Raw genomic sequence first — 18,791 nt, forward strand, 5'->3', positions numbered from 1 at the left:
CTCATTCACTGAAAAAGAAGTGGGGGAGGCCATCAAAGGCCTAGCTGCTGGAAAAGCACCGGGATTGGACGGGGTCCCGGGGGACCTGTTTAAACAGGAACCAGGGATTTGGGCACCGTACCTCACACTTATATTTAATGCTATCCAGGGGGGAATGACTGTGCCCGATACTTGGATGGGAGCAGAGGTAGTCCCAATTTATAAAAAGGGATCCCCTCTGCTCCCATCCAACTATCGTCCTATCAGTCTGATAGATATATCCCAAAAACTCTTTGGCAGACTGATCTTAAATCGTTTGCAGGTGTGGATTCATGAAACGGATATCCTGTCCCCATACCAGGCAGGATTTCGGGAGGGTGTATCTACTACAGACCAAATATTCAGGCTACAACTGCTCTATTGGAGAACAGCGGTAATCGAGGGCGGCAGTCTATATACCATCTTTGTAGACCTACGTGCCGCCTTCGATTTGGTTCCTAGAGCAAGGCTGTGGAGCGTCATGAAAGAGCTGAAAGTCCCAGAGGACATTTTGGCAATCCTGATGAGACTCCATTCCAACAATTACGCCCGCGTTAGGTGTGGCAAAGGTGGCAAACTAACCGAAAGGTTCCCCGTTCGCAGAGGTGTAAGACAGGGTTGTGTGCTCGCACCTACCCTGTTTTGTATCTTTGTGAACGGGGTAGTTGCCCACCTCAACAGGATTGCTAACTCTGATGCCCCAAAGTTGACTGGCAACAGGGTGCCTGCAATTATGTTTGCGGACGACACCCTGTTGCTGTCTAAATCCCCGATGGGGATCCAACGCATTCTGGATGGCTTCCTAGACTTCTGCTCTGAGCGGGGATTGGAAGTTAATCCCCAAAAAACTAAATTCATGATTTTAAATCCTAACTCCCGAAATAGAGCCCCTCCAAAGCTAGGAATGGTCCAACTAGAACGGGTCCACAATATTGAATACTTGGGCATTGCTATAAATGAACATTTAACTTGGTCGTCCCACCAGGCCAAAGCGACCATCAAACTGGCACAGTTGGCGGGTGGCACTTTGCGCCTGGCAAACAAATCAAGCTATCGACCACTTACCCCAATTATTCATATATACAAAACACAAGCGAGGGCAGGGGTTACTTACGGGGGCGAGCTGTGGGGCTACATTCAACATCCGAAGTTACAGGCCACGGAGAACACATTTTTGAGACAGGTAGCTGCCCTTCCCCAGAGTACCCCACTACTTCCACTCAGATTAGATCTGGGTATTAAACCCATAACAGAGGAGTTGGGACTCAAACCCCTAAAATTTTGGAGGCGTTTGTGGTCCAGCCCAGATCTTGTAACTTATAGAGAGGAACTACAGGAATTCCTGGAACTAGGGAACATAAAGAAGATTCCTTGGTTGACCTATGTCAAGGGAAGGTTCGAGGAAATGGGGTTCCCAGAACTATGGACAGATCCTATTAATTCATGTACGAAGATCTCAAAGAAGGTACTTGCGAGTGCCTACAACGACATGATGCTCACCAGAGCCTCCAACGACTCCCGTGAGGGGTCCCTGACAAAATCATTCCTGAAAATAAAAGACACCTACTCTCTCGAAAAAACACTGGACAATATTTCCCCTGCATTAACAAGGAAATTGTTCTTACAATGGCGCTACGGAGGTCTTCCTCTAGCCTCGTTTACAGCGTCCTGGACAGCGTGCTTCACCGTACCATCCTGCCCAATGTGTGCTCACCCGAAGGAGGACGACATGCATGTGGTCTTCTTCTGCAAGGGTTATGAGCGAAGCAGAAAATATTGGCTAGTTCCGATGCTCAGGAACCTGGGATTTAGATCTCTCCAAACTGCTTATAGAGTTCTAAAATCTGACCTCTCCCCTTATGTAGTTTTTGCACTTTCAAAATTTTTAACTGCATTGTGGTTTACCCGAACTCGAATGATGAAAAGACTGGTATAATGGACTCCTCCAGCGGTTTTTCTCACTGTTTTATCCAACATTTAAATGAATTTTATCATACTGGATCACACTACGTTTAATAAGTTTTTAATTGTATGTTCTTGTTGCATCTTTTATGATCTGTGATCGAAATAAAGATTTTTTGAAATGAAATGAACATGAATTTATTAAATTTCATAGATAAAAAGATTTTTCACAATTATTAGGCAATACACAGAGAAATTACAAAAAATATGTAAACAGTATACAGTATGTTATACAATAAATTAAAAAGTGTTCTTGAGAACAAAAGTCGACGCGGCGTTTCGGTTAAAAACCTTCTTCAGGACAGTTTCTCAAACAGTATTTCTGTATCACGCTACGGTTTTTCTTACTGAGATCCAATATTAGAAGGGTGTCCTGATGTAGGTCCACACTTGAGACAACAACTTTCCAGAGTGATAGGGCTGGGTCTAGTTGTATATGATAATGTCTTGTTATCAGATCAGTTAGTTCCGTGCTGTGTCGGAGAGGCCACCGATTATTGTTTGTATTGCTTTATTCATACAGGAGAGGGAACTCTGTCAATCACTGTAGCCGCGTGCTATATGTGCTTCGTCAGCTGTTTCTATATATTGGAAGATCCTCGCGGTATCTAAAACATCATAATGAAAGAGAACGGCCTCCGTGCTCCTCCGATCGCAGCGTCCGGGTTTCTGTTTTGTTCAATAGAAATATCTAGAAACAGCTGACGAAGCACATATAGCACGCGGCTACAGTGATTGACAGAGTTCCCTCTCCTGTATGAATAGAGCAATACAAACAATTATTATTATTATTATTATTATTATTATGCGTTCTTATATAGCGCTCGATTACCCGTAGGCATCTCGGCGCTTGCCTTGGGAACCCGTCCTGGCTTTTTCTTTCCTGTGAGATACCCGTACTGGGCATCCCCAGTGTGAAAGCCAGGCATCCCGCCGCGGGGGGCCGTAGTGGAGATTAAGCAAGCTAATGCCCAGAGCTGCAGAGTGTGAACCCGTGATTCGAGTAGGCACCGAAACGAGAATTATCGAGTCCGTGGATATTTGGGCTCAAGACCCTGCCGTGTCGGGAATTGAACCCTGGTCCCGGGTCTGACCTCTGCTTCAGGGTCTGCCTCCTCTAACCAGTGAGCCACACTTCTCCACAATAATCGGTGGCCTCTCCGACAGAGCACAGAACTAACTGATCTGATAACAAGACATTATCATATACAACTAGACCCAGCCCTATCACTCGGGAAAGTTGTTGTCTCAAGTGTGGACCTACATCAGGACATCCTTTTAATATTTGATCTCAGTAAGAAAAACCTGAGCGTGATACAGAAATACTGTTTGAGAAACTGTCCTGAAGAAGGTTTTTAACCGAAACGCCGCGTCGACTTTTGTTCTCAAGAACACTTTTTAATTTATTGTGTAATATACTGTATACTTTTTACAGACTATTGTTCTCCAGAACACTTTTTAATTTATTGTATAACATACTGTATACGGTTTACATATTTTTTGTAATTTCTCTGTGTATTGCCTAATAATTGTGAAAAATCTTTTTATCTATGAAATGTAATAAATTCATGTTCAACTTTATGCAAAATGTATTCCTTGTAGTACTTTAAGAAGCTGTCACAAAATGTAAATAACACTATCCCTTAGTGAATGTTTAAATTGCATACTGTTACTCAGTCCAGGTCTTTCAGATACATGAAATATTGTTTATTGATACAATACTCTAGATGCATTTTTGGTGGTTGTGCAGTAATATAGTGCAGTGGGTTTGAAAGTTTTTCACTGACCACTCCTACGGGGGTATTCAATCCTAGGGACACCTTTACTTTTTTAATTTTAATCCGCCTGGTCCCTGAACCTTTATATCAGGGGGCCTCCTATACTTTCATTTCTAGAGAACCAGAGTGGCCAGGCACCAGAGAGGCCAGGCAGCAAGCAAGTAGAGACCGGACTGCCAGCCAGCGAGAGGGGAAGGGAAGCCTGCCAGTGAGCGATGGGGAACCAGGCAACCAATAAGCAAAATGCAAGTGTGGCCCCACCAGTCACAAGCAAGTGGGGGCAGTCATAAAATGGGAGAGAGATGGAGGGAGAGAGATGGAGAGAGAGAGAGAGATGGAGAGAGAGAGAGAGAGATGGAGGGAGAGATGGAGGGAGAGATGGAGAGAGAGATGGAGAGAGAGAGATAGATGGAGGGAGAGAGAGAGAGTGAGTGAGTGAGAGAGAGAGAGAGTGAGATGGAGGGAGAGATGGAGGGAGAGATGGAGGGAGAGATGGAGGGAGAGATGGAGGGAGAGATGGAGGGAGAGATGGAGGGAGAGATGGAGGGAGAGATGGAGGGAGAGATGGAGGGCGAGATGGAGGGCGAGAGAGAGGGGGAGTGAGAGTGAGAGAGATGGAGGGAGAGATGGAGAGAGAGAGAGATGGAGAGAGAGAGAGAGAGAGAGAGAGAGAGAGAGAGAGAGAGAGAGAGAGAGAGAGAGAGAGAGAGAGAGAGAGAGAGGAGAGGAGAGAGAGGAGAGAGAGGAGAGAGAGAGAGAGAGAGAGAGAGAGAGAGAGGAGAGGAGAGAGAGGAGAGAGAGGAGAGAGAGAGAGGAGAGAGAGAGAGGAGAGAGAGAGAGAGAGAGAGAGAGAGAGAGAGAGAGAGAGAGAGAGAGAGAGAATGGAGAGAGAGAGAGAGAGAGAGAGAGAGAGAGAGAGAGAGGATGGAGAGAGAGAGAGAGAGAGAGAGAGAGAGAGAGGATGGAGAGAGAGAGAGAGAGACCGTTCAATGAGCCACACGGAAAGTGAAGCACAAAGCCAAGTGGAGGCCAGAGCACAAGGGAGAGGGGCCCATGGGCCAACTTAAGAGTGAGGTAGGCGAAACAGAGATGAGAAGGCAGCAAGGAAAGGGGTTAGACAACAAGCAAGGAAGAGGCAAGCAAGAGGGGCTAGATGGTGAGAGAGCAAGAGGCCACATCCAACCAATAAGCAGGCAAGGGGCCCAGCCAATCAGCAAGGAAGAGGAGCCAGTCTGTTACCAAACGAGGACCCAGCCCACAAGCAAGACAGGCCACCTAGCCAGTGAGGATGAGGGGCTAGCCAACCAGGCATCAAGGACGAAGGGACTGCATCTGCATTTTAAGCAGCAGGGGTCGTAGAGAGGAGGCGTTTTTAATATGAAACCAGCACCCAAACCTAAGGAAGCTGGGCACCCAACCCAGAAGAGGCCGGCACCCATAACGGAGGGTCTAGTGTGTGAGCTAGAGTAGCCCACATGCAAGGAGGGCCCATCAGACAAGTTGGAGAACTTAGCCCCAATGTATAAAACAGTAGTAGAGGATGATATTTCATTTTCAAGAGGTAAGTGAGCAGATTGGTAGATATCATAGCAGTGACTCCCCAGTGAAAAAAATGCATTGGACGGATACGTTCATCTAAGGAGCTTGCAGATTACTGCTTGGCCAGCTGGAGTCAACTGGTAGGCCCCTTCTATTGAAAGACTGAGCAGGGATTACAATCTTCAAATGAATCATGTTTTCCACAGTACTGAAGGTTGCACATCGACATGGCACCTTTATGTAGCATGTGGTGCTTTACCAAGTGCAAGGCATAAGTAAAAGAAATATATCCAGAGGCAATGAGAGGTTTTATTCAGCACAAGGAAGCATAACACTGGCAAAACAATGTTGTTCACATTTTGTAAAGTAACAGCATAAGAACAAAGATTATAAGAACAGAGTTTTATTTACTATATCCATCACCGATTTAACAAATAAATACATGATAGATTACTTTTCAGTTAACCCTAAAGAGACAATTTCTTTGTAGGATAAAAAATGCGTTCTCACACAACAGTCATGCATTTCAAAAGGTTTGCTTTAAGGAGAAATATATGAAAATATCATATATAAACAAAACTACATTGCGTGAGTAGGTGACTAAATAAGCACACAGAGGGCACTAGTAATTTAATTACAAAATGTTTTATCTGATGACCTCACTGCCCTGACAAATTCTGTGTATATCCCTCTCTACAAAGCAGAGTAGGAATTGTATTCAAAATAAAGATACATAAATATAGACATACGGTATGAGTTGATGGAGTCCACGATGAGCACGCTTTTGGTTCGCACTTTCACGTCAACTGGCCGGAGGGCCTTCAAGCCTTCCATTCCTTTATTAAAATTATCCTCAAGATACTTCGGCACACCAAACTCAGCCCAGTAGTACGCAATAACACTACCCTCACTGTAAGAAAGCAAAGGAAACCATCAAGTCAGACAAAAGGAAGAGGGCCCAGCTAAAGTGCATGTCACGAAGTCAAACAGTAAAACTAGCATGAGCGGAGGTCATGAGAAGAGGTATCTAGTCACCTGGGAAACCTCCTTGATGGAAATTTTCAAAATGGTCTGTTAAGCGAGGGCTAAGAAAAAGGTGTGTGTGGTGTGCGATGGCTAAGAAAAAGGGGGGGGGTTAGAAACGATTTTCTCCTCTGATTCCCATAGGAAAGTTGGGTGATGAAGGGTGACATACCCCGAAACTGGTCCCAGGATGCTGGTTTCCAATCCAGGGAGTACCTGGCTTGGCAGTTCGGTCTGGACTGTTCCCATGAGGCACAGGGTCAAGACTGATTTGCATATGGCTGGGTCCAAACTGGGGTGGCGCAGTGGGCAAAAGAACAATGGATTTAACCCATATCTCTTGACTGGGGGAGAATGTTTGAATCATTGAGCATTCTGTCCATCATTTGTTGCAGTTACACTTTTCTCCCTAAGTGGGATGGGTATGCCCAGACGTGGGTCCCTTGCTACCTGTGCCACTGGATTCAAGCTAGCCTGGCTGATGAAGGGTGACATACCCCAAAACAGGTCCCAGTATGCTTGTTTGCGGTCCGGAGAGGACCTGGCTTTGCAGTTCGGTCTGGACTGTTCCCATGAGGCACAAGGTCAAGACTGATTTGTATATGGCTGGGTCCAAACTGGGGTGGTGTAGTGGGCAAAAGAATGATGGATTGAACCCAGATCGCTTGACTGTGGGAGAATGTTTGAATCATTCAGCATTCGGTCCATCATTTGTTCCAGTTACTCTTTATGGGCAGTGGCATGATTGCTTGAGTGGCTTTGATCTCTGTACTCTCAGTAGATCTGTGCACTAAATAATGCTACACAATTTCCTATTTTCAGAGCAAAGTTCAGCACTGACACAGTTGTGTGAAGTGAGTCTGATCTGATGATACATAGCTTGCGCTCCTATTCGAGAACAAATATTCCATACAAGTATGTGTGTTATAAAAGACAAGTGAAACCCAAATACAATTTGTCAGGGACCTTGGCTAATCAATTATTTCTAAAGACAGTGGTCCCTAGACAAGGGTTAATGTGAGTGAACAATAAATATAGACCCAATCAGTACTATATTTTACAACTGTCCAGCCGGACAGGTTTTTTTTTATATGCAGTTGCTTAAATATATACAAAATAAAGCAAGAACCAATTAAAGTGGGACACAAGCCCGTATCCAACTTGGTGGGAAGGAACATACAACATGAAAACAGAAAGGCTCAGGCAGAGTAAATTGTTTTTAGGTCGGTACACCTGGCATGTCTTGTGCATACATACCTAAAGGCAGTTACTTCAGCCTGCTTGAAGTGAGGCCAAATGGCCGAGTTGGACTGGTAGGTAGCCTGGAGCTAAAATAGAGTAGGGAAACAAATCAGAATTACAAAACACATTCCACAATGCAAAGTGGTTACGTAGTAAACAACAGCTAGGTTTATGTCAGGACAGCAAATCAATTACATTAAAACCCAGAACAAAATAATTGCACAATTTACTTGGCGCTTTAAACCCCAGTGAGGCCACAAAACTATTCCACTAAATTCAAATTCCTGTTGCCCTTTGAAGTGTGTGTTTGGAAGATTGCTGGATATAGGATGTCCTATCTGTAGGTGTCCGATGAAGCCCACAAGGAGATATTTTTATTTGTACATTAGCATGGAGGTCAATCGGCAATTTTCATTGCAATTATGGTTATGTATATTTATGTGCTGTACTTGGGTAAAGACTTACACTAATGGTTTGGAATTTAATTATTGTTTTGGTCCAGGATTAGGGATAAGTTTATGGCTAACTTAATACCCAACTTACATTTAAAAATATGAAATTAAGTAAAGGCATGATGTTAGGGTAAGGAGGACAGCAAGGCTTATGTTTAGAGTAAGAGTTAGTTTCAAGATTAGTGTAAGAGTTAAGGGTGAATTTTATTCATAAAGAATTATGATTGGCGTCAGGGTTAGAATTTGGGTTATTGATGGTTGCAAAAGAGCGTTCCCGTTGTAGAACAAATGACTAGCACTTTTAGATGGAATATCCATTATAGAAAATTCTGACAAGTTATTTGTTACCATGCCCTCCTTTGTTTTGAGATGTAAATAGTTAGCAAGCACTTTTTCTAGATTATAGTTAATTTTGTCCCAATAACTAATTTTAATTTGGTAAATTCACAATGAAGCGACATCTATGAAGAAAACCTTTGTAACAGGATGAAACATCACCCACCCCTAATTAAATTAGATTTCCTCTCCAGCAAACATCCATTCCTACTGCACATGTAAACACCTGTGGTATCAGGGCACGGCCTAGCAGGGAACGCACTTGGATAGTACAACTCAGCTCGCGTGGTGGCCAGTAACTTACTAACCACGCCTAGACAGACCGGAATCTTTAATAATCACACTACGTGCTGGCCGAGCGTACGCCAGGCAAGCCCACTTACATCGCATAGCAGGTTCTCACCGGATGAACACCCCTTTACTCTCTGTAACAGGTGGGTCGGCCCACCAGGACAACATTACTTTCCTCCTTTACCCAATGAACAAAACCAATTGTAAAACAGTGATAACACTCAAACGTTATAGCCATCAGTCCATGACAAAACAGGATACCAATGGAACAGTCTTACTTGATCTGCAGGTGCCCCTTGTATCGCCTGCCAGAAGGTTGACAGCAGGCCACAAAGTCCTGGTACTTCTGAGACTGGTGGGGCCGCAGGCGGTCCCGAGACTGGCTGTTTATGGTAACGGGAGTCGACGGAGGCTCCGCCGGGCTGTCGTTGTCCTGTGGCGGCTGACCGCTTCGGGGAGTCTGATCATGGGTCTTCTTAGGAGCACGGGTGCTTTGATCCACTTCTACAGTGACAACTGGGGGATGGCTGTCTTCTTCTGCGAAACTGGGAGAACTGTCTGGTTCAGCCATCCTTGGCTCGTCGAGTGGTAGAAACTCCTCCGCATCGTCGGCTGGGACTCTCTTGAAGAAAGACACATTGGGGGTCACACTTTCGTGTCCCTGTGACGCTGTCACCATTGTACCCTTGATCTCGGTAACAGTTCATGGTTTTAGCTCAAATGGTAGCCTGAACTTTCCTCCTGGATGGCGATCTCTCACAAGCACCCGGTCACCGATGCCGATCAGGCTTTCAGTTGCATGTCTCCTCCGGGACGCTTCCTGGTTGGTCTTCGTCCGCCTTGCTAGTGACTGGTTTGGTGGGTTCAGGGACTCAGCTCACGACGGTTGGTGCGGAATGGTGTCAGTCACTGCTTTGACCGAAACAGGTGGCTCGGGGAGATGCCAGTGCTGCATTGAGGGGTAAGGCGGTATTTGCGGAGGAATTGGTACAGTGCTTGTTCTAGGAAGTGGCCATCGGCTAGAGCTATTTGGATAGTCTTGTTTAGTGTCCACATCAGACGGTCAACTTCTCCGTTCGCCTGGGGCCACCATGGGGGGATTCGGCGGTGTTTGATCCGGTGGGATGACAGGTACTCGAGCAGGTCAGCACTGGTGAATGGCTGACCGCTGTCTGTCCGGGGTTCTCCAATCAGGCCATGAGTGGCCATAATCTTTTCTAGTTTGGGAATTCTCTCCCGCTGACAATTTCGATTTCCGGGTATCGTGAGAAGTTGTCCACGACTACTAGCATGTACCTTCCTCCTGGTAGGCTGCCGAAGTCTGCGCTCACTCTTTCCCATGGGGCGTTGGGGCCCGCTTCGGTGATGATAGGTGCGGGTCTGTTGGGCATGCTGGTTACAAGGCAAACTGGACAGTATTGGATGATCGATTCGACCTGTTGATCAAGGCCCGGGAACCATACCTTACTCCTGAGGTGGTCCTTTGATTTCACAATCCCTTGGTGCGCTCCATGTGCGAGGAGGGCTGCCTGGTGCGTCAGGCATCCTGGCAAGACAAGGCGAGGGCATCTCAGGAGGAAACCATCAGTGGATACCAACAACTAGTGGCGCACTTGGTGTAGATCCTTCAAGGTGGCTTGGGCTTCGGTCGCGTGGTATAGTGTTGGGTTTTGTAACAGCTTCCAGTCTCCCGAGGTGATGGCCTGGATGGCGATCTGCAGTCATCTTCTCTTGTGGCTCGTATAACTTCCAGCGAGATCGGAAGCAGTCGGGACCATTCGTTTATCATCCGCAAGTAGTCTTCTGTTGCTGCTGCTTCTGTGACTTCTGGCTCGGTGACAGGTCTAGCATGCCTGGATAGGAAATCCACTGGATTCCGGGTGCCTGGTCGGTACTCAACGGTAAACTAGAATTCTTATAGCTGCAACACCAACTTTTCTATCCACAGAGGAGGACGGGATGATGATCCTTGAAACAGCAGGACCCAGCTAAATCTTAGAGTGCCTAAGCTATCAAACGTAGTAAACTACGATCCCTTTACTCTGTAAACAAGAAAACTGGATGCAATCACTCATTAAAATTCCTTCTCATACTCACAACTGATAGTTTGTGAGTAAAGGATACCCTACTAAAGTTATTCGAGATAAAACAGCACATACTATCAAACCACAATGAACAATATTTCAGAACAGCACTAATGGTACCTCAAAACAAGTGACCAATTATTAGTCCAGAACACATTTTACTGTCACGTTATTATTGTTGCCAAATTCTTTGCCACGGAGTTTCTCAACAGTAACACTCATCCTATGCCATTGTAAGTTTATTTGGTGCGCGTCAATGTACACTGTTTTAAGCTATAAGAGAACCTCTATTGTTAAAACTCGAAGTTTAACAAATCTGCAATTCAACATAACTATGACCACGACAGGCAGACATTTTATGGGAAACCAGATGTCATACTTTACACTCTGAAATGTGCTTTCCCCCCTTCTCATCCCATCTTCAAGGTTTTACCTGGTTACACACCTTTGACACCAAGCACTATACTGTGCATCAAAGCAGCCAGACGGTGAAACAAAGGGCCGGCCATGTTAGGCGCGGATGAACCTGAGAATTCAGGTAATGCACAGGGCTGCAGCACACGATTAACACAACAGAACAATGTGTGCAGTGTCATATGATTAAGTCAACCAATTGTAAGCAATGGGTGGGCTCCAAACCCCCTGTAAGTAACCAAATGTTTAGAAAGAGACATTGCATGCGCCGTCTCAAGCGAGACCAAAAAAAGGCAACTGGTCCTTTGCCGCCAAATGAATATGGGCAGGACTGAAAAGTCAGTCAACAATCTAGCAATTCTGCTTTCATCTGTAAGAGTCAGGCCAGCCACTCTCTTTATGGATTCATTTAACACAGGAAAAAAAAGAGTGCGGGCACAGCCTAGCCTGCAGAGGAACACAAGACATGATCCAAGACACTGTTACAACCAGCTGTCAATCACAATCATTGAAACTTCCTCGCTGTACCTCTTCGCTCAGCTCGAGTAGATGGAACTGCAATTCAAAATACACATGGGTAAAACCCATAGGTCTGTCAATGGCAAGATGCTGTGATTGTTGACTTTTTTTTTATTGTATGCACATCCCACAAAAATACAATGAAAGGAAAAAATATGCCTTTGACTAAACGTGGTAGCCATCCGCTTGTGATAAACATTTTACTTTTTTTTTACGTTAAACACTGCATATGATTTTAGCAATGTAGTAAGGGTGCTTCTCTGTGAATTTACGGATGTGTTTCTTTATGAAAATGTCGGATTACAAGAGGCAGGTGAGAAAACGTAGGCCTTCTCTCAGCCGGTCGTAAAAATACACCTCCATTGTCTTAACTAATGTAATCTCAATAGAAACAGCAATTGGGCATTAGTGCGAAGTGACTTGCACTAGTTGATAATACTCATCAGAGCAAGTATGCTAAAGCCAGGCATGACTATTAAGTAAATAAGTTTGCTTGAAAGCAATCTTCAAGGATCTTCCAAAAGCTAGTCCGCTGGTAGGGTTCACCAAATATTGGTTTGCATTTACAGATTCAATAGGCAAGATTAATGGTAAATTAGCAGTAGTCAGGTGCTTAATGGCTGACGTGTTCGAAAGGCATCATTATCTCAGATTAAGACTTTACTTACCACATCTTTTACTTTCCTAGCCAACACGACAAACTCTGGAGAACTGGAGTTCTCATAAGCGTCCATGAAGTCGACATTGGTAACTCGCAAGTATCCGGTGAAAATCTTCTCAACTTTGACATTTCTTACTGAAAAAAAGCATCGCGCAAAAAGAACGTTAACTAAAAGTGAGTAAGAAGCTCGGGTGTGATATTCTCTTCTAACGGATCCTTCAATCACATCCATAATGAGAGCAGAAACTGTCATAATTCAGTAGAAGCAGCCTCAAAGCATGTATTTATTCATTTATTTATACTAACCATGCAGCAGGTGTAGCTTCGCCAGGGAACATCAATAAACAGAGGAAACATTAGGCATACTGGGATGCCGCGCAAATTCAAGGTGGCCATCATATTTAATTTTCTCAAACCATAAAGAATGAAGGAAACTTCCTCAGAGCATTACAGACCATATTAGCATATTCCAGTCATACTGGAATCAGAAATAATTTCTTGGCGTAACAGAGAGTAAGGTTTCTCGCACCACAAGGACGTCCTAAAACAGCTCCTTTCTTAAATGTCATCCAGTATCATCCTGTAATTGCAACAGACAGTCATAAAGCTCACCCTATGTAATCGCAAGAGACGACCAGGCACTCCTTTTACAACCACCAGCCACAAAAAATCTCTAGACATAACTACTACCCAGAAGCATTCTTCAATTGGAACAACCATCCCGGCATATCAACCAATCATTAAAAACAGAAACCTCATACAGACAAAGGCACCCAGACAAATATTACACATTTTACAAGAAAGAGCAATGAGACCGGGAAATACAGGCCTATAAACCTGTTAGAAGGGCTTCAGAAGATATTCTGTCAACAAGCGCTAGGGAAACTGATTGATGGGCCCAAATAAATAGCATGTTTTCAGATATTCAAGCAGGTTTTAAGCCAAAAATGAGTACCCTAGATCAAATGCTGAGATTCCAAATAATATCATGTAAAATTGTAGTGCTAGCTAAAGGACATCTCTGTAATTTACGTGGATTTAAAATCCACGTTTGACTTAGTCCCACAAAGGAAATTATGGGAATTTTGGAAAGTATGGGAGTACCAGCAAACATCCTAGATATCCTGGTTAGGATCCATGAGAACAAAACTACATGCGTCAGATACGGCAAGAATGGAAAGCTGACTGATGCATTTGGGATAGAAAGGATAGTGGGCCAGGGGTGTGTGCAAGCCCCTACCCTTTTCTCACTATATGTCAATGATTTGGCCGTTGCCCTTAACTTTCCCAAAAATTATGCCCCACAAACTGGCCCCACGAGAATTCCAATACTGCTATTTGCAGACGAAACACTGCTTATCGCCAAAACTCCAAGCGGTCTGCAAGCAACTCTAAATCAGTTTTTTCAATTTTTCTCTAAACTGGGTTTGGAGCTAAAAAATAAGTACAGAAAAATATATTACATAGATTGCTCACTGGGTAACCCAAACATGAATATTGGCCAACAACTCCCTTCTCGAGTGTGTGCATGATTTTGTCCACCTAGGTGTAATTCTGTCCCAAAATTCTAGCTGGAAGGCAGAGGGTAACAAATGTGCGCTGAAGCTTCAACAAGAGTCTGGGGCAATCCGTAAACTGTTAAAAAAAAAAAAAACTGAAATCTAAGAATCTGACCCCATCAATTGAACTTTATAAAGTCAAGGCAAAAAGTGCTGATCTCTATGGTGCGGAATTATGGGGCTACTCAAACATAAAGGAGCTATCTGTGGTAGATAAATCGCTTTCTTAGACAACTACTAAATCTCCCACAAAGTGCTCCAACATTTCCCATATTGCTGGATTTGGGGTTGGATCCTATTTCCTTTACAGCACCGTTGAGACATCTGCTATTTTGGTTCCGCCTTTGGACAACCCCTAAACTAGAGCCCTATAGACTCCCCCTTAGAGGTCTTTTAAACTCACCAGGCCCTTTGAGAATACATTGGTTTCTGTATCTAAAAATAAGGTTTAAAGCTCTTTCGTTGGAATCTCTCTGGGACAAACTGTTGGAGCCATTGAGGTACCAAGGCACCAGATAAAAGATCCATGTAGGGATCAACTTTGGGGCAAAGTGATTAAAAAGTGTGCCTCAGGAAGTTTAACTGATTAATTTAGACCAAAAGGTAATTCCTCACTATGAAGGTCTCTAGATACGATGCAAGGCTTCTTTCCGAGGCAACTTTATCTGATGTTCCGATATGGCACTCTCCCATTAGCTGAGTTTACATGGAAATTGAGGAATACTAATAGCTCACGCAATACCTACCCAGTGTGCAACTCGAGGCCGGATACAATAATCCATTTTGTATCTTTTTTGTCCTGCTTATAGTATCCCTTGTAAAAAATTGATTATCCCAGCATGCCGTTTTCTGGCAATACGGACCCTGGCCTAGCCCTTATGGTATTGAAATCTGACACTAGGGAAGTGGTTGTGGTTAGTATGGCTAAATAACTGTATGCAGCATGGATAATACATGTGCGGGTAGGAATTACAAAGTGGTAATTTCAGTATTTGGATAACCTTCATACGGTACCGTAAATCAGCAGATTACTGATGCAATATCCACATTGTACAAGGCGGATCTTGCCTATCTGGTTTAGGAGGGCCCCAACTTGAGAGAATCTGGTATAAAGGAGGTGTGCAGACCTGGCGGATACGGACAGATTGATAAATACCCTAGGGAGAAATAGCAGTAATGCTTATTTTGCATATTAAGGGTACAGTATAAGCTTTCTATTGGCTGTGTTTTTTTAACCTTTGAATTCCTTTAAAAAAAAATAGAATTGTGTTTAATATTTGTTTTCTATTCTCATTTTTTTAATATTTGATGAATGCTCACACAGAACTGCACGTGCTTTTACGTGTTTTATGGATTTTTAATCCGAAATAAACAATTAGATTGGAGAAAAAAATATTCCACTCATAAGGGTCATTAAACATCCACCACTGTGGAGAGATGACAGAAGCATGCTCCAATCATAAGTTTTTCAGGAGCATGATCCAGTCATAACTACAATCAACAAACAACTTCCAATCAAAATGGCCATCCAGAATCATTCTCCAGTGCAAAAGCAATTCAGATCATTATAATTTTCAAACAGAAGGATATATTATAATTTTCAAACAGAAGGATATCCTGAAACACCCTCCAAGTATAGCAACCATCCAGGAACATCCTGTAATCAGAATACACATTCAGGAACACCCCACAAGCTATGGATATCTGTGGCACCTTCCAGTCAGAATGGCCTTTCAGTGACATGGGCCTCAAGAAAGCCATCAGAAAACATCCTTTTAATACAAAACCCATCTGAAACTTTTTCCAGGGATCATGACTTGAAAAGCATCCTTCAATATTCAAAGACAAAGATGGACTGTGAAATAAACAGACATTAAATGCACCCACATTCACATTTTTAGTTAAAGAAAAAAAAATACTCCAGTCATAACAGTCAAAAAACACACTCTGACCAGGAAAGTGTTCAGCGGTATCACACAATCAACAATGCCATCCAGGGTAAACCTTCCATCATAGTCATACACAGAAACCTCCTCATATTCTGGCATCAGATCAGTCTTACAATTGCAACACACAATGGCACATTTCTCTCACCCAACGTCATCAGTTTCCAACAGCAAATCAGAAATATGACAGACTACAGCCAAAGTGCAAATGTAATAACCAAGCACATTCCAACTAAAGTAGATCTTCAGTACCCTGGATTGTTTACAAAGATAATCGGGTTTCTGTATCAAGGACCACTGCACACACTGGCTGAGCTACCAACTAAAAACCAACATGATTTCTGTAACATGGTAATTGTTATATTGCCTTTCATTAATATGAAACCCATAAAAATAGCTATCTTAACACAAAGCTCTCCAACATGAATATACAATTATTTACTTATTTTTTATTAGCTCCTCAAGCTTACCTTGTACCAGTACTTACTATATGAAGTGGTCACACCTCTACTCAGGACAAAGTAAAAACAAAACTTTTCAATGACGTCGGCATGGCCCACTCCCTTCCCAGACTGCACCCTCACTCCAGGAGTCAAAATGAGAGGATACCATTTAATTTCCTGTGCCTTTTGGCTGCTTCCTTGCAGACTGCACTGCGCCTGCACTTTCTAGAAGCTTCTTTTAGAGTCTTCAGGCAGCGTGTCTCGAATTTAAATATAAGTTTATGGCGTCTGGCTTCGCATTACTATTTTAAAGCGCAGCTCTTTTTATTGGTCTAGGTGTCATAGGATCGTAGTACCCTTGCTTTGTGTTTTGTATTATAGTAGCAAGTGGAGCTCTCTACGTGGAATTCGGGAACTATCCAGAAGCATTTCCGTCCAGAGAGCAGGTCCTAGTAAAACAAGCATTGGTAAAGCCAACAGGTCTAGCCTATGTGACAGTTTAGGCTTTGCCAATGTGTTTTAGCCATGTAGTCGAAAAAGATCAGGAAAAAACCCTCACATCAAGGAAATAGGGTTCTACAACCCGAAAGCCCAAAAGCTCTTCCTTAGGTGTCAGTTTCTCAAATACAACAGCCAAATATCACAGACATTTTGAAAAATAAACATGGCCTTAATAATCTCCTGTAAAAATCATACCATTTAAAATTGCATGGATATAAAAACACATACATAACAAAAAGGAGGGGGCACAAGGCAGAGCGGCCAGGAGGGGGGCCGCAAGGCAGAGCGGCCAGGAGGGGGGCCGCAAGGCAGAGCGGCCAGGAGGGGGGCCGCAAGGCAGAGCGGCCAGGAGAGGGGCGAAAGGCAGAGCGGCCAGGAGGGGGGCCGCAAGGCAGAGCGGCCAGGAGGGGGGCCGCAAGGCAGAGCGGCCAGGAGGGGGGCCGCAAGGCAGAGCGGCCAGGAGGGGGGCCGCAAGGCAGAGCGGCCAGGAGGGGGGCCGCAAGGCAGAGCGGCCAGGAGGGGGGCCGCAAGGCAGAGCGGCCAGGAGGGGGGCCGCAAGGCAGAGCGGCCAGGAGAGGGGCCGCAAGGCAGAGCGGCCAGGAGAGGGGCGAAAGGCAGAGCGGCCAGGAGGGGGGCGAAAGGCAGAGCGGCCAGGAGGGGGCCGCAAGGCAGAGCGGCCAGGAGGGGGGCCGCAAGGCAGAGCGGCCAGGAGGGGGGCCGCAAGGCAGAGCGGCCAGGAGGGGGGCCGCAAGGCAGAGCGGCCAGGAGGGGGGCCGCAAGGCAGAGCGGCCAGGAGGGGGGCCAAAAGGCAGAGCGGCCAGGAGGGGGGCCAAAAGGCAGAGCGGCCAGGAGGGGGGCCAAAAGGCAGAGCGGCCAGGAGGGGGGCCAAAAGGCAGAGCGGCCAGGAGGGGGGCCAAAAGGCAGAGCGGCCAGGAGGGGGGCCAAAAGGCAGAGCGGCCAGGAGAGGGGCGGAAGGCAGAGCGGCCAGGAGAGGGGCGGAAGGCAGAGCGGCCAGGAGAGGGGCGGAAGGCAGAGCGGCCAGGAGAGGGGCGGAAGGCAGAGCGGCCAGGAGAGGGGCGGAAGGCAGAGCGGCCAGGAGAGGGGCGGAAGGCAGAGCGGCCAGGAGAGGGGCGGAAGGCAGAGCGGCCAGGAGAGGGGCGAAAGGCAGAGCGGCCAGGAGAGGGGCGAAAGGCAGAGCGGCCAGGAGAGGGGCGAAAGGCAGAGCGGCCAGGAGAGGGGGCGAAAGGCAGAGCGGCCAGGAGAGGGGGCGAAAGGCAGAGCGGCCAGGAGAGGGGCGAAAGGCAGAGCGGCCAGGAGAGGGGCGAAAGGCAGAGCGGCCAGGAGAGGGGCGAAAGGCAGAGCGGCCAGGAGAGGGGCGAAAGGCAGAGCGGCCAGGAGAGGGGCGAAAGGCAGAGCGGCCAGGAGAGGGGCGAAAGGCAGAGCGGCCAGGAGAGGGGCGAAAGGCAGAGCGGCCAGGAGAGGGGCGAAAGGCAGAGCGGCCAGGAGAGGGGCGAAAGGCAGAGCGGCCAGGAGAGGGGCGAAAGGCAGAGCGGCCAGGAGAGGGGCGAAAGGCAGAGCGGCCAGGAGAGGGGCGGAAGGCAGAGCGGCCAGGAGAGGGGCGGAAGGCAGAGCGGCCAGGAGAGGGGCGGAAGGCAGAGCGGCCAGGAGAGGGGCGGAAGGCTGAGGGGCGGAAGGCAGAGCGAGCTGGAGTGGCAGAGGGCAGAACGAGCTGGAGTGGCAGAGGGCAGAACGAGCTGGAGTGGCAGAGGGCAGAACGAGCTGGAGTGGCAGAGGGCAGAACGAGCTGGAGTGGCAGAGGGCAGAACGAGCTGGAGTGGCAGAGGGCAGAACGAGCTGGAGTGGCAGAGGGCAGAACGAGCTGGAGTGGCAGAGGGCAGAACGAGCTGGAGTGGCAGAGGGCAGAACGAGCTGGAGTGGCAGAGGGCAGAACGAGCTGGAGTGGCAGAGGGCAGAACGAGCTGGAGTGGCAGAGGGCAGAACGAGCTGGAGTGGCAGAGGGCAG

General features: G+C 46.2%; 1 protein-coding gene across 3 annotated transcripts in view; it reads right to left on the reverse strand.

Moving 5' to 3' along the window:
- ST14 (ST14 transmembrane serine protease matriptase) overlaps positions 1-18,791 on the reverse strand; it is a 327,081-nt gene that overhangs the window by 159,469 nt on the left and 148,821 nt on the right. For all 3 annotated transcript variants that reach the window (XM_078681947.1, XM_078681948.1, XM_078681949.1), the window contains exons 3-5: positions 12,327-12,454; positions 7,578-7,648; positions 6,047-6,207 (exon numbers count right to left, since the gene is read on the reverse strand). In XM_078681947.1, coding sequence (XP_078538073.1) covers positions 6,047-6,207; positions 7,578-7,648; positions 12,327-12,454 — 360 coding nt within the window. The remainder of the gene's footprint in view (positions 1-6,046; positions 6,208-7,577; positions 7,649-12,326; positions 12,455-18,791) is intronic.

The sequence above is a fragment of the Lissotriton helveticus genome, chromosome 3_1, assembly GCF_964261635.1.
Source record: "Lissotriton helveticus chromosome 3_1, aLisHel1.1, whole genome shotgun sequence".
NCBI lineage: Eukaryota > Metazoa > Chordata > Amphibia > Caudata > Salamandridae > Lissotriton > Lissotriton helveticus.